General features: G+C 46.2%; 1 protein-coding gene across 1 annotated transcript in view; it reads left to right on the forward strand.

Moving 5' to 3' along the window:
* The window catches only part of Zpr1 (zinc finger protein Zpr1), an 82168-nt gene extending 73005 nt beyond the window's left edge, over positions 1-9163 (forward strand). Inside the window, exon 3 of the mRNA XM_037423580.2 lies at positions 8844-9163. Within this exon, the coding sequence (XP_037279477.1) occupies positions 8844-9086 (243 nt within the window). The 3' untranslated portion in view covers positions 9087-9163. The remainder of the gene's footprint in view (positions 1-8843) is intronic.
* Positions 9164-11123: the final 1960 nt, after the last annotated feature.

The raw sequence follows: 11123 nt of genomic DNA on the forward strand, positions 1-11123 counted from the left end.
GAACGGCTGACGACGCACGGATACGCTACCGTGTGCAGCGCCGTTTAGTCGGACGTCGCGGCCAACCCAGCAGTCAGGGTCGCAACTCCGGAGGTCCTGGATCAGGCCACGGCTCACGACGACCACACCCGGTAGGCCTCGTCCACGAACCTGCTCCCGGCCTCTGCACTCAGGCAGGAGCCGTTCGGCAGGTCTCGGCCTTGAACCTTGAACAGACACACCGGAGCTCGACCTGGCCGACACGTACGGGTCTCACGTCCGGCTCAGGAACGCTGCCAGGAACTCGTCCTCTCGAGCGGCACACCGTTTCGTCTGCCTTCGTGGCCTCAACTCTCGAGCTCTCTTTTCCGCACGTTCCTTCTTGGCCAGGGCACCGCCAGGTACCCTCGGGTGCACCCTGCAGCTCATGAGCTCGTGGCCCACGTCCGAGTCTGGCCCGTCGCTCGGCACCACTCGGCGATCGTAGATTCAGCCATTCTCTCCCCTGGCATCTGAATCCTCGGCCACCCTGAACCTCGCCCGGCTCCATGGTCCTCCGTACACACGCCCGCGTCTCGCCCGGCAGAACATCTCGCTCGTCCCTTGCCGAAGTGCGACGCTCAGGTGACACCGGCGCTTGATGGCGTAGGTGCGACTACGGAGCAGTCAACCCGCATAGGAGACGCGATGCTCCATGCGGGGAATAGCCAGCCCGTCCAGCGAAGAGCGTGCGCCGAGACGCGATGCTCGACGCAACCGTGACCATTAGCCAGGCCACGTTCATCGCTGTGTTCAACGGCTGACCGCGGAGACGCCTCGCCGAGATCCGCGATGCCCTCGGCAAGGAAGAGAACAGCAGGCCAGGCCGCGCCCCGAGATGCAGCACTCGTGCCGGCAATGCCGCCCAAGCTGGTGGTTGGACGGCAGCAGCGTGGACGGCCGCGTTCCCTGGCCGGGACCTCGATCGCCTGCGTCCGACGCTTCGGCCCGCTGTCTCCCGTCTGCCGCTGCTTCGGCTCGTCCCCAGCCACAAAGCCCACTGCCACGTGATGGTCGCCCGTGGCCCAATCGTGGCACGCCACCTCTATGGGCCACCACTGGTCATCAGCTGATTCGCTGACAGTCACGCGCACATTAAACACGCCTTGCCCCGCACTTCCGTCGTTGTCGTTTTCTTCGCTCATCACAACAGGTAACAGTAGAGTTTAGAAGGCTTGATATTGAATCCGGGACTGAGACGATTGGTGGCACTCTTTGGTGTTGTGTCCTAGACGTCTGCAGGTAAAGCAACCCCGTCACGTGGAGGTGGTTGGGGACTGTCCAGACTGCTGCGTTGTGCCGAGAGTGAGGCGGCATCGAGTACTCTGCTGGAGTTCCGTGGCTTTGTGAATGAAGATGGACAGTGAGATCTCCGCCACCTGAGAGGACAGGATGGCCTACATTCTGTCGACCACATACTGGCGTGCAGTGGGAGACTGCCATGTAATGCCACAGTCGTTGAAGAGCTGGAGCTTCTCATAGATGTAGTTTGTGGCATCTCCAGTGGGACCTTGCCCGCGTGATTGCATTCGCATGAACTTGTGTATCGTACGTGGATGAGAGCGGGCGAAAGGTGCTTACTAGGGCTGCACTCCAGGTGGTCCAAGTGCTGTGGTTAGAGCCATTGTAACGATACCACGCTTTGGCCAAATCATGTAGTTGACTCTTCGCAAGTGACGTTTTGATGTCGCCAGGCCAGGAATAGTGACGGGCTAATGCATCAAAGGTTTGCAGCCAAAGCGTGGGGTTGTTTACCTTAAAAAATGAGTTGTTTTGGATTCCTCGAAATTCAGGAAGTTCGGTAAGCAATGGCAGAGACAGTGCTGTATGGGACAAGGCTCGTGTGTGGGATGAAGTGCGCGGATTTGAAAGTGGTTGGAGTTCGTGAAACTTGAAACGGATGAAGTGAGCGGAATTTCAAGTGCTCGCCGTCACCCAAGTTGGTACTCAGCAATGAGGAAGAAGCTGGCACAGATGTGTACCAACAAACGATAAATGACTGAAGCACCAGTTCAATGCAGCAATAGTTTGAAGCACACGCATGACAGAGAAGAAAAAGAGGAGTCGCAGCGGTGGCGAGAGAAATACGAGCCAAGCATCAGGGCGGTCGGGTTTCGGACCCGAGCCAAGGCTCCTACCTCCATCGCCCGGTGACCTGAGGAGATCCAGGACTACCAGGCTGCGCTGACGTTTCCGTGCCCGTGGACAGGTCTGAGCTGTCGACCTTGGGCTCGAGCTCAGGCGAGGCTGTATGGCCGGGACTTAACCTCGAGGCCAGTGCGGGAATTGCAGTGTCAGCTTGTGCAGCGTCCACCAGCAGCCTAAGAAGGCTGCTTCTCCTGCGGTTCGTGTGGCTGTTCGACGCCGACACAATAATAATGAGATCAAACAGACAATAATGCCAGATATTGCTTAATAACCAGATACTGCTTGAAGACAGGTGCCATGCTCAGGCACTATAGCTTTGAACGGCATGTCGGACTTGTGTGTTTTGGCTGCGTAGAGTATGTTCATGAGAAGACCTTTTGTCTTTTTAACATCACCAACCGCTTTGAGGTTGAGGTGATTGAGTAGTTCAATTGTCCACTGCTTATACTTGCCTGGCTTCTCCTCGACCAGAACGAAAAGTTTCCCTATGGCACATCCTGCATTTTCTCGTAATGTGAGTTCAGGAACCAGAAAAAAAAAAAAAAGCCTTCCTTGTCCGAAACCAAGCTCCGAAGTTTCTCAGATGCCAAGATATCGGCGATTGGTACAAGACGCCTGTCCTTTTTTTCTTTACTGCTGCTGTTCCTTGGTAAAATGTCGGCACAGACACACAGCTTAGCCTTTCTTCTTTCTTTAGCCTCCGCGACACTTCCCTGCACATAGCAACATTTTCAACAGTGCGAAGATGGGGTTCGACACAATATTTTGGCCCAAGGCGTAGAACTTCTTCGTACCCTCTCGGAATTGGTTCATTACTTGCATTCAATAGTTTCGCTTGAATATCAGGCTTTGCTTTTTTTTGGAAGCATACGGCACACGTTATTTCATAAAAACTCTGTTACCTGCTCACTTGCTCTTGACTACGCTTGGAATTCTCTGCTAGAAGTCCTGTCCTCGCAGCATGTCAACCAGAGGCCGTCTTTTTGGTGTCTCGCTTGGTGCCACCATTCAGAGTAGGAATATTGCACATTCTTCAAAAATGTCCAGGGGACGGTTGTAGAAAATCACACAGCACCTGAACTTTGGGGGGCACATTAAAACGTCGAGCATACCAAGAAGCTGATCTTGCCTTGCAGGCACATAAAGCGATCATAGACGTTGAAATATTTGGATTTGCGAACTGGCGATTAGGACATAAAAAGGAACCCTGTGTACTAGATATGGCACTGAGTAGTATTGAAAACTGGGTAAGTTGATAATGATTCAGAGCTGGTCGAGATAACCAGTGCAAGAAACTAAGACACATTAAAGGAAGGACACAAGACGAGCACTGACTTTCAACTGAGAAGTTTTTTGAAGAACCATCAAACACATTTATTCGCGCATGCACTCACAAGGCAAGAAAACTAAAAAAAATCACAGCATATCCACGGAGTGCATGATGATGAGTGCGGTGAGGCATCCGTCAGTCCGTCCACGCTTCCGTCTGTCTGTGCATCCGTTCATGCATCCGTCCGTCCGTGCATCTTATCGTCCAGTGCGTACGTTAATTGATGCGTTCATTTGTGCTGTGCATCCGTTCGTCCTTGCATCTGTCTGTCTATCCATCCGGCTGTATATGTAGGGAACTCTCCAAGTACCGCCATCTCGCATCTTTTCATCACATAATCATCATATAAAAGTAACGCCACCCAGCGGACATTCCAAGGATTAAACGAGAGGTGGCGCAGACAAACGTGTGCACACTCTTGTGGCCCCTGCTTCATGTTTAGTTTATGGCACTGCAGCCTAACCTTCGCTAAATCGTGCTAAAACCAAGGCGGTTACGCCCAGCGAGAATAATGTGCCAACCTTTTCTGGTCCGATATTGTGCTCAAAGTGCGTCCCTCTGTTAATAGTTTTCTTTAGTAAGCATCAAATTCAAGGCAAGTTTATTGTAAATTCAGGCACCAATGCTCGTCGCGGTAGGTTATTTCATCAGAAACAACTATCTTTTTATTTATAATTAACGTGCACGGTTTCCTCTTCAATTCAAATGAGTGCGCATGTGCCGCTCCTCTAGTCTGGCCGTGGTGGTGGCTACGTACTACTATGACGCACTACTACTACTACTACTACTACTACGTCTACTACAAGCGCACTAGCACCTACTATTACTACTACATATATCATGAACGCACGTCCCACGGCTTAAGGAGCTTCGCCCCTAAATGTAACACTTTTGCCGCAAGGGCCAAGAAATGAAAGCAATAACTTGGAATATCATTACGTCATAAACGTAGCGCGAAAAATACAACTATCTTTTTATTTATAATTAACGTGCACGGGTTTCCTCTTCAATTCAAATGAGTGCGCATGTGCCGCTCCTCTAGTCTGGCCGTGGTGGTGGCTACGTACTACTATGACGCACTACTACTACTACTACTACGTCTACTACGAGCGCACTAGCACCTACTATTACTACTACATATATCATGAACGCACGACCCAGACGCAGGCAGAAACTGCACACCATGTTCGTGTCCTTTTCATGCTACATTGGTACTGATCTTAATGGATCAGTACCAATTCACTCGCCTCTACGTTTTGGTTCACTTTATAACTTGAAATGTAACGCTGAGAATGGCTAGGAGATCAGATCGAAACGTGCAGCCCGCTGCTTCCGCACAAATCACGCACGAAAAGAACATACACAGGACGAGAGCTGACTAACGTGTACAACGCAACACTTGATGCGCTGTTTAATCAAAATTGATGCACGAAACATAATCACAGGTGCAGAGGGGTGGCATGAGTGCGAACTAATGAGTGTCCCAGTTGTTACTTTGCTGTGTTTGAAAAGCACTCTTTTCACAAACGAGGCCTGCCTAGCAAGCGAAGTTAACCTTTGTCGCCCAGGCAACTAACGCAATCATTCCGGTGAAAGGCAAAGGCACACGATTCTCCCCACTGAAGGATACACGAGCGCACTAGCACCTATCCCCCACCCCACCCCCATACGTGAGCAAAGTACCCGTGGGAGATAAGCTACGTTGGCGCATTGCGACGAGCTGGGTGCTGAGCGCGGACGGCTTTTTTCCTATATATAGAAATGTATACATATATGGTGCATGAATGCAGCTTAAAACCAGACGGTAAAAACCAGCCAAGACTGTCCATATAATTGCCATCGCAATAAAACTAAAGAAACACTGCTGTGTTGACACGAGCCATCTTGCCCTAACAATGTTAGTGGCAATAATCTAAAAATGATATTTTGTTTTCATGGGGAGCAATTGATGGTGCCCTGATGTAGTTTTTCCCTGCCTTTTGAAATTTGTGGGCTTCAAATATTCCGTGGTGACGAAAAAGAACCTTCGTTCTCGAAAAATCTGCAGTGCACCCGCAGTCCCGGCAGTGCATGTCCAAGTGTGTCAGGGGTGCAATACTTAGGAGGGAATACCTTTCAAACATTGTTAAAGACACTAGCACTACAGAGTGAAATCAGGACAGATAATGCATCTGGCAGCTTTAAATAACCATACAGACCATACAAGTTGTATATAGTTCGAACACAAAGCAAATATAACCGAAAGTACAACGCACAAAAGTATTCAAGTTTTACACATAGGTGACCAATGATGAGCAGAGTAACAAAATCCAAGACACTACACTCAACGAACGCTGTTCCATATGCTTCAAAATTCATCAAAGTTGAGAACTTTTCAACATCACATGTAGTTAGTTGAAATCATGTCAAAACATATATGCCACTTATCACACGAAAAAAAAAGGAAGATAATAATGCTTATATGTGGTTATATTGAGGAATAGTAGGCCTGTATCATTTTTTTCTAATACTTTTGAAGAGTTAATTTTAGTCGCATTGTGCGGTAGCACGTTCCACTCTTCAAAAGTGCCAACCTTTGTAGGTATGGGCACAGATTGGTCCTGATGGCTCGATCTCACAGACTGTGAAATACGTGACATTCTGTTTTGTATGCATCTCAGGGTTAAATCTAAAGCAGCCGTGTTTCATTAAGTGAATGAATTTTAATCTAGCCACTTTTCGCCACAATGAAATCTCAGACAAGCTTTGTTGTGTGAGCACGTCAGTCACTGAATTTGTGTACCTGTATTTTTTAATTTTCTTTATTTCGTTTTTTATGTGGATCCCATATTATGCTTCCGTATTCAAGTGCGTGTCATATCAAAGTCATGTATACAGTTGGTTTAACATCTAGGGAAGCAAATTTTAGCTTACGCCTTAATGTCCAATGCTCTACAATCTCTACAATATTACATAAGCTAATAATATGTTTTTCTAAGATAAGTCATCTGATATTGTAATGCCTAAATACTTGAAATGCCTCACTTGTGTGTTGTGAAGTGCATTGTTGACTACTAGAGACCGGATTGAATGCCTATTTTGTTTCTTGCATTCCTATTGTGCCACTTTGATATATTATCATGAATTAGAGCTTAAGAAGAGCTTTTATAGATGTTGTTTGTGCCTAAATTTTTATAAGTGTCTATAAATGTCTATTTTCAAAATTGGTATTGATATGAACACTATTTAACCTCAGATTTTGCTTTCGAGTACATTTGTTGACTGGTGTTCATATTACCAGGCAAAATTGAGCTTTCGGCACTTTATGAGGTGCAGCCTATACTCCATCTCATAAGTTCCTTTCAGCACTGTCAAGGCGACAAGGCCTCTCAGACAGTAGGAAGGCCAATCGACCTCCATCACGTATTCATCTGTGTCACGTCGTCTGCTTGGCATCTCCGCTGTGTCTACTCGCATGCGTATAGGGAACAGGAGATGATTCTGTACAGTCGCAGAATAATGAACAAATGCGTGTCATGAGGGCGAAGTAGGTGTAAATCAAGAAGACCAAGGATGCTCACGTGTTTTTGTTTTCTTTGTCATTTCTTAAATCGTGCGCCACTACTTCACATGAGAAATTTTACTTGTACACTATAAATTGTTGCTTGCCCAATAAAAAGCATTGCACCACTAGAATTTTTATTTATTTCATTACAAGCTGTGAAAGCATGATACGAGGAAGTGAGCTTGAAACCTTTGCCACTCACACGGTGTGTACTTCGCAAGCCCCTCTTTGATATTGGAGCAACTTGGAGCCGAATGATCACATGACGCAGACACACCAACACGTCATGCGCACGCAAAGTTACATTTGCGTTACATGCTCATGCGAAGTTAAGCACGCAAGCGCTGTTGCGTCGTTTCTACTTTCTCTGCATTGTACTGCCTGTTTCTGTGGGATGGATTCCTCTTGTGGATATGTTTAGAGAGGCTGGCATCGATAATGTATCCTCACGATACACAGCCTCGCACCACTGGAAGTGGTCTAAGGGACGATGCACCAGAAACATGTCAACATATGTCAGGGCTGGCACCGGTAAGATGTGAGAATGGCAAGAACACAAGTGCAAATGAAATGAAGGCAGCTTAGCGTCGCATCTCTCCTGATACGACATAGATTGCATTTGTATGTTTTAATACAAATTGAATCTATTTATGTCTACCTTCATGCCTCTATTCAGGCAACAGAGTGCACAAATTGCACATGTCGCCTTGAATAATTCTTGCAGTGTCATGTACTACTTTGGCGTACGCAGGTCCATTTCTTGTATACGTACATCACCTCCATGATGTTGGGGCGAGTGCTCGTCAGATGAAGGTCAAGCGGTGTTCATTCTGACATGTCACCTTTTTCTAGGGCGCATAGCATTACAAATCTTGGCAGATGAGATCATGAGTGCCCAGTGCATGCATTCCTCTTGCCTGCTCAAAGTTCTCGAACCTGGTGAATGGCCCTTGTGAACCTGGTGAATGTAACCCTGCGTTGTTAGACCAAGTTAATACGAGAAAGAAAGGCCTATTATCACTCTGGCTCCTTGCTGCTCTGTTGCCCTTCTCAGCCATGCCAAAAGAAACAGACCCAGGAGTGAATGGCCATGATAAACCATTTGCGCCTTTTTACCATCATAAACTAAAAGATTTCTGATTGCTTTTCTGTCATAGACACAGATCCCACTTGAATTTTGACTTTCTTCAAACTTTATTGTGCCTATATTTACGATTTCCAGGGCCTAAAATAGTGTTTTGCCTGCCTATTTTTGGCGCCTAATTCCAGGTCTTTTATTGTCTAGGAATCCGGTCTTTATTGCTCACGTCACTCCAAATGGCACAGGTATTCATCGGCATAGGAACTATGCATGTTGTGTCTTCGTGGCAGCATGACTTGAGAGCATTTTGCCACAGTCTATGGAGTTTCAACTATATTTATAAGTGCAATCAATTAATTCAGTCATTGTAAAAAATTTAATCCTAGCTTGGAGTCTGTATTTAGCCGAAAAATGTGAGGAACCCTTGAAATGTTGAGAATATCCTTGAATTTTCTCCTTTAAAATTTGTATGAGTATATATATGTGTCTTCGTTTCACGTGCTGCAGTTGACCGTACAGCCTTGATCATCAAGTGCAATCTTCTAATCGTTTAGTTCTTTCAGTAGATTGTTATTCTTTGGCACGTCATTCTTGTTGCCGCCACATAAGGTTGATGCGTATTTTCAGTAGATAAGTTGTCAGTTTTGTTCATCTTTCTTTTCTCGTGCCTTGTCCTGCTGCGCGGAGATAGCTGCATTCTGAAGTGGAACCACATTGTGCAGGGTGACTCAGCTACCGGGTCAGGCCGGCTGCGCATGGGTGCTGTGGTGGAAAAGCTGACACAGGCAGCTGCTGGGAAGCTACCAGTCACCTTGGTGTTGGATGATCCCTGTGGTAACAGCTATGTGCAGAATCTGTGTGCCCCGGAGCCAGACCCAGCCCTGAAGGTCACGCAATACGAGCGTACTTTCGAGCAGAATGAGCTGCTTGGGCTGAACGACATGAGGACTGAGAATTATTTGTGACACACATGAAAAAAATTGCATGACCTTCTGCATGCTGATTTGTTTCATCAGAAAATGATTAAATCCTGGATTGCATAGCCATTGCCTTCTGTGCATTCTCTGTGTGGTGATGTACTGCAGCTACATTGCCACTATTTTTATATGTTGCCTGTGAATGTGCAGGATTCTAGTGTGCATGCAATTTCACAGAACTTGTACCCTCTAATTATTGAATAGCGTATTTTACTGACTATAAGTCACTGCTTTTTTTTTTTTTGTCTGAGAATTCTGTCGACGTATTTTGTATAGTGGGGTATTTCGTATAGGTAAATAAACCTATGCATGTTGAGCACCCCACACCTAGAAAGGGAAGTGTGCGGAGCGCTGCATGTTTCTCTTGCCAGAGAGGGTCCCTCTGCACGACATCGCTACGAGGGGCACTTCTGCAAGGGACGCTGCGTGTATGGACAGCAGCCACCGCCATCGCAAATCACTCAAAGGAAGTGTAGCGCTCAACAGCGGGGCTTTGATGTGGTTCTTTTATTATTGTACTTCGATCATACATTTTTTAGCAGTGATGACAATGACCTATAAAACGATGAAGAAAGCTTAACATTCTTGCTTTATTCCTAACTGCAACTTTGGGTGCAGAAAAGGTTACTAGAATAAACTCGGTTTGAAAGCTCTGCCAGAGAGGCAGGCCGGATGGCGGTCGCGAGAAGTAGTGGCGTTGCAGTTCGAGTTTGCTCCCGCTGCCCGTGTTGTGATCGGCGACGGCAATGGAAAGCGAATGGTACGCTGTATTCACACGTCACCTTTCGGGTTGTTGTGTAGACGGCGTAATTTCTTGTACGAAAACGTGTTTGCCTTGCACGGTAATCGAGAGTTCATATTGTTGCGCAAATGAAAATTATCATTCTGGTATTTATTATTATTATTACATGCGGCAGAAATTACAGAGGAGGAGTAGATTCATCTATAGTACGGTACACCGACTTGCTTTGCGCCGGACTCCAACAGCGACGACCGCAACGAAGACTTTGCTTCGCGCAACTTGTTTGCTTCTTTTTTGTTTATTCATGTGAACATAGTTCTACAGTCGCAGGGGCCAAGATAAAAGGTGCTATAAGCAGCTTTAGAAGCTCATATGGGTAGGTAGCCCCCAGTCTCTTTAGCCCTACGGTGAAGGGCTAGCAGACTGGACAATTGTAAGGAGATTTTCTTTCTAGCCTTGCACGGTAACCGAGAGTTCATATTGTTGTGCAAATGAAAATTATCATTCTGTTATTATTATTATTATTGATATTATTACATGCAGCAGAAATATATGGATATAGCAAAGATGATGCCATTGACTATTATGTATATATTGTGTGAAGCAATTACGCAACAGTTACAAACACAGCAATTCTAAAACTTGTGCGACACTTAGGGTTCTGCGTCAAAAGTAGACCGTGATAGAGTAACCAGGCCCTGTGCGAATCACCTTCTCAATTACTTGTTTAGCTTCGGTCTCGATGTATGCCTCAATAATGCCGTGAGGCATCGAATGACTGTGCGTGCAACACTGGGCTTTTCAAATTATCGTAGAATGTCTATTGAAAGTACAATTGTAAAGTTCCAACTACGCCAATCCGTGAAGGGCCCTCTATGTGTGCATAAGGCAACACGTGAACATATCTTTGAGTGCTTTGTAATGGATAGGCCTTTAAAGCACCCACTCGTTGCACATTTCACATGTATGGACGCCTGGCCCAATTCTACGCTTCTACCACTTACAACATAAAGGAAACAAGTCTAAACATAAGGCCTCGTTTTATTGCTTAGACACTATATTAATGATTACTTCTACTACTGACATTTATATTGTTTTTCTTTTTTGTTCGTGTCAGTTTCGACTATTGGCGTTCCTCTGTGGTAGAACACCTGATTGCCAGGTGTTCAATTCGATTCTTAGTCATAATGATGTTCTTGATTATTTATTCTATTGGCAGGTTTCTAGATTTTTTTTTTGTCACAGACAAGGTGACGTTTTCTCACTCACAACTGAGATGCTGA

This window comes from Rhipicephalus microplus, chromosome 4 (genome assembly GCF_043290135.1).
Source record: "Rhipicephalus microplus isolate Deutch F79 chromosome 4, USDA_Rmic, whole genome shotgun sequence".
Taxonomy (NCBI): domain Eukaryota; kingdom Metazoa; phylum Arthropoda; class Arachnida; order Ixodida; family Ixodidae; genus Rhipicephalus; species Rhipicephalus microplus.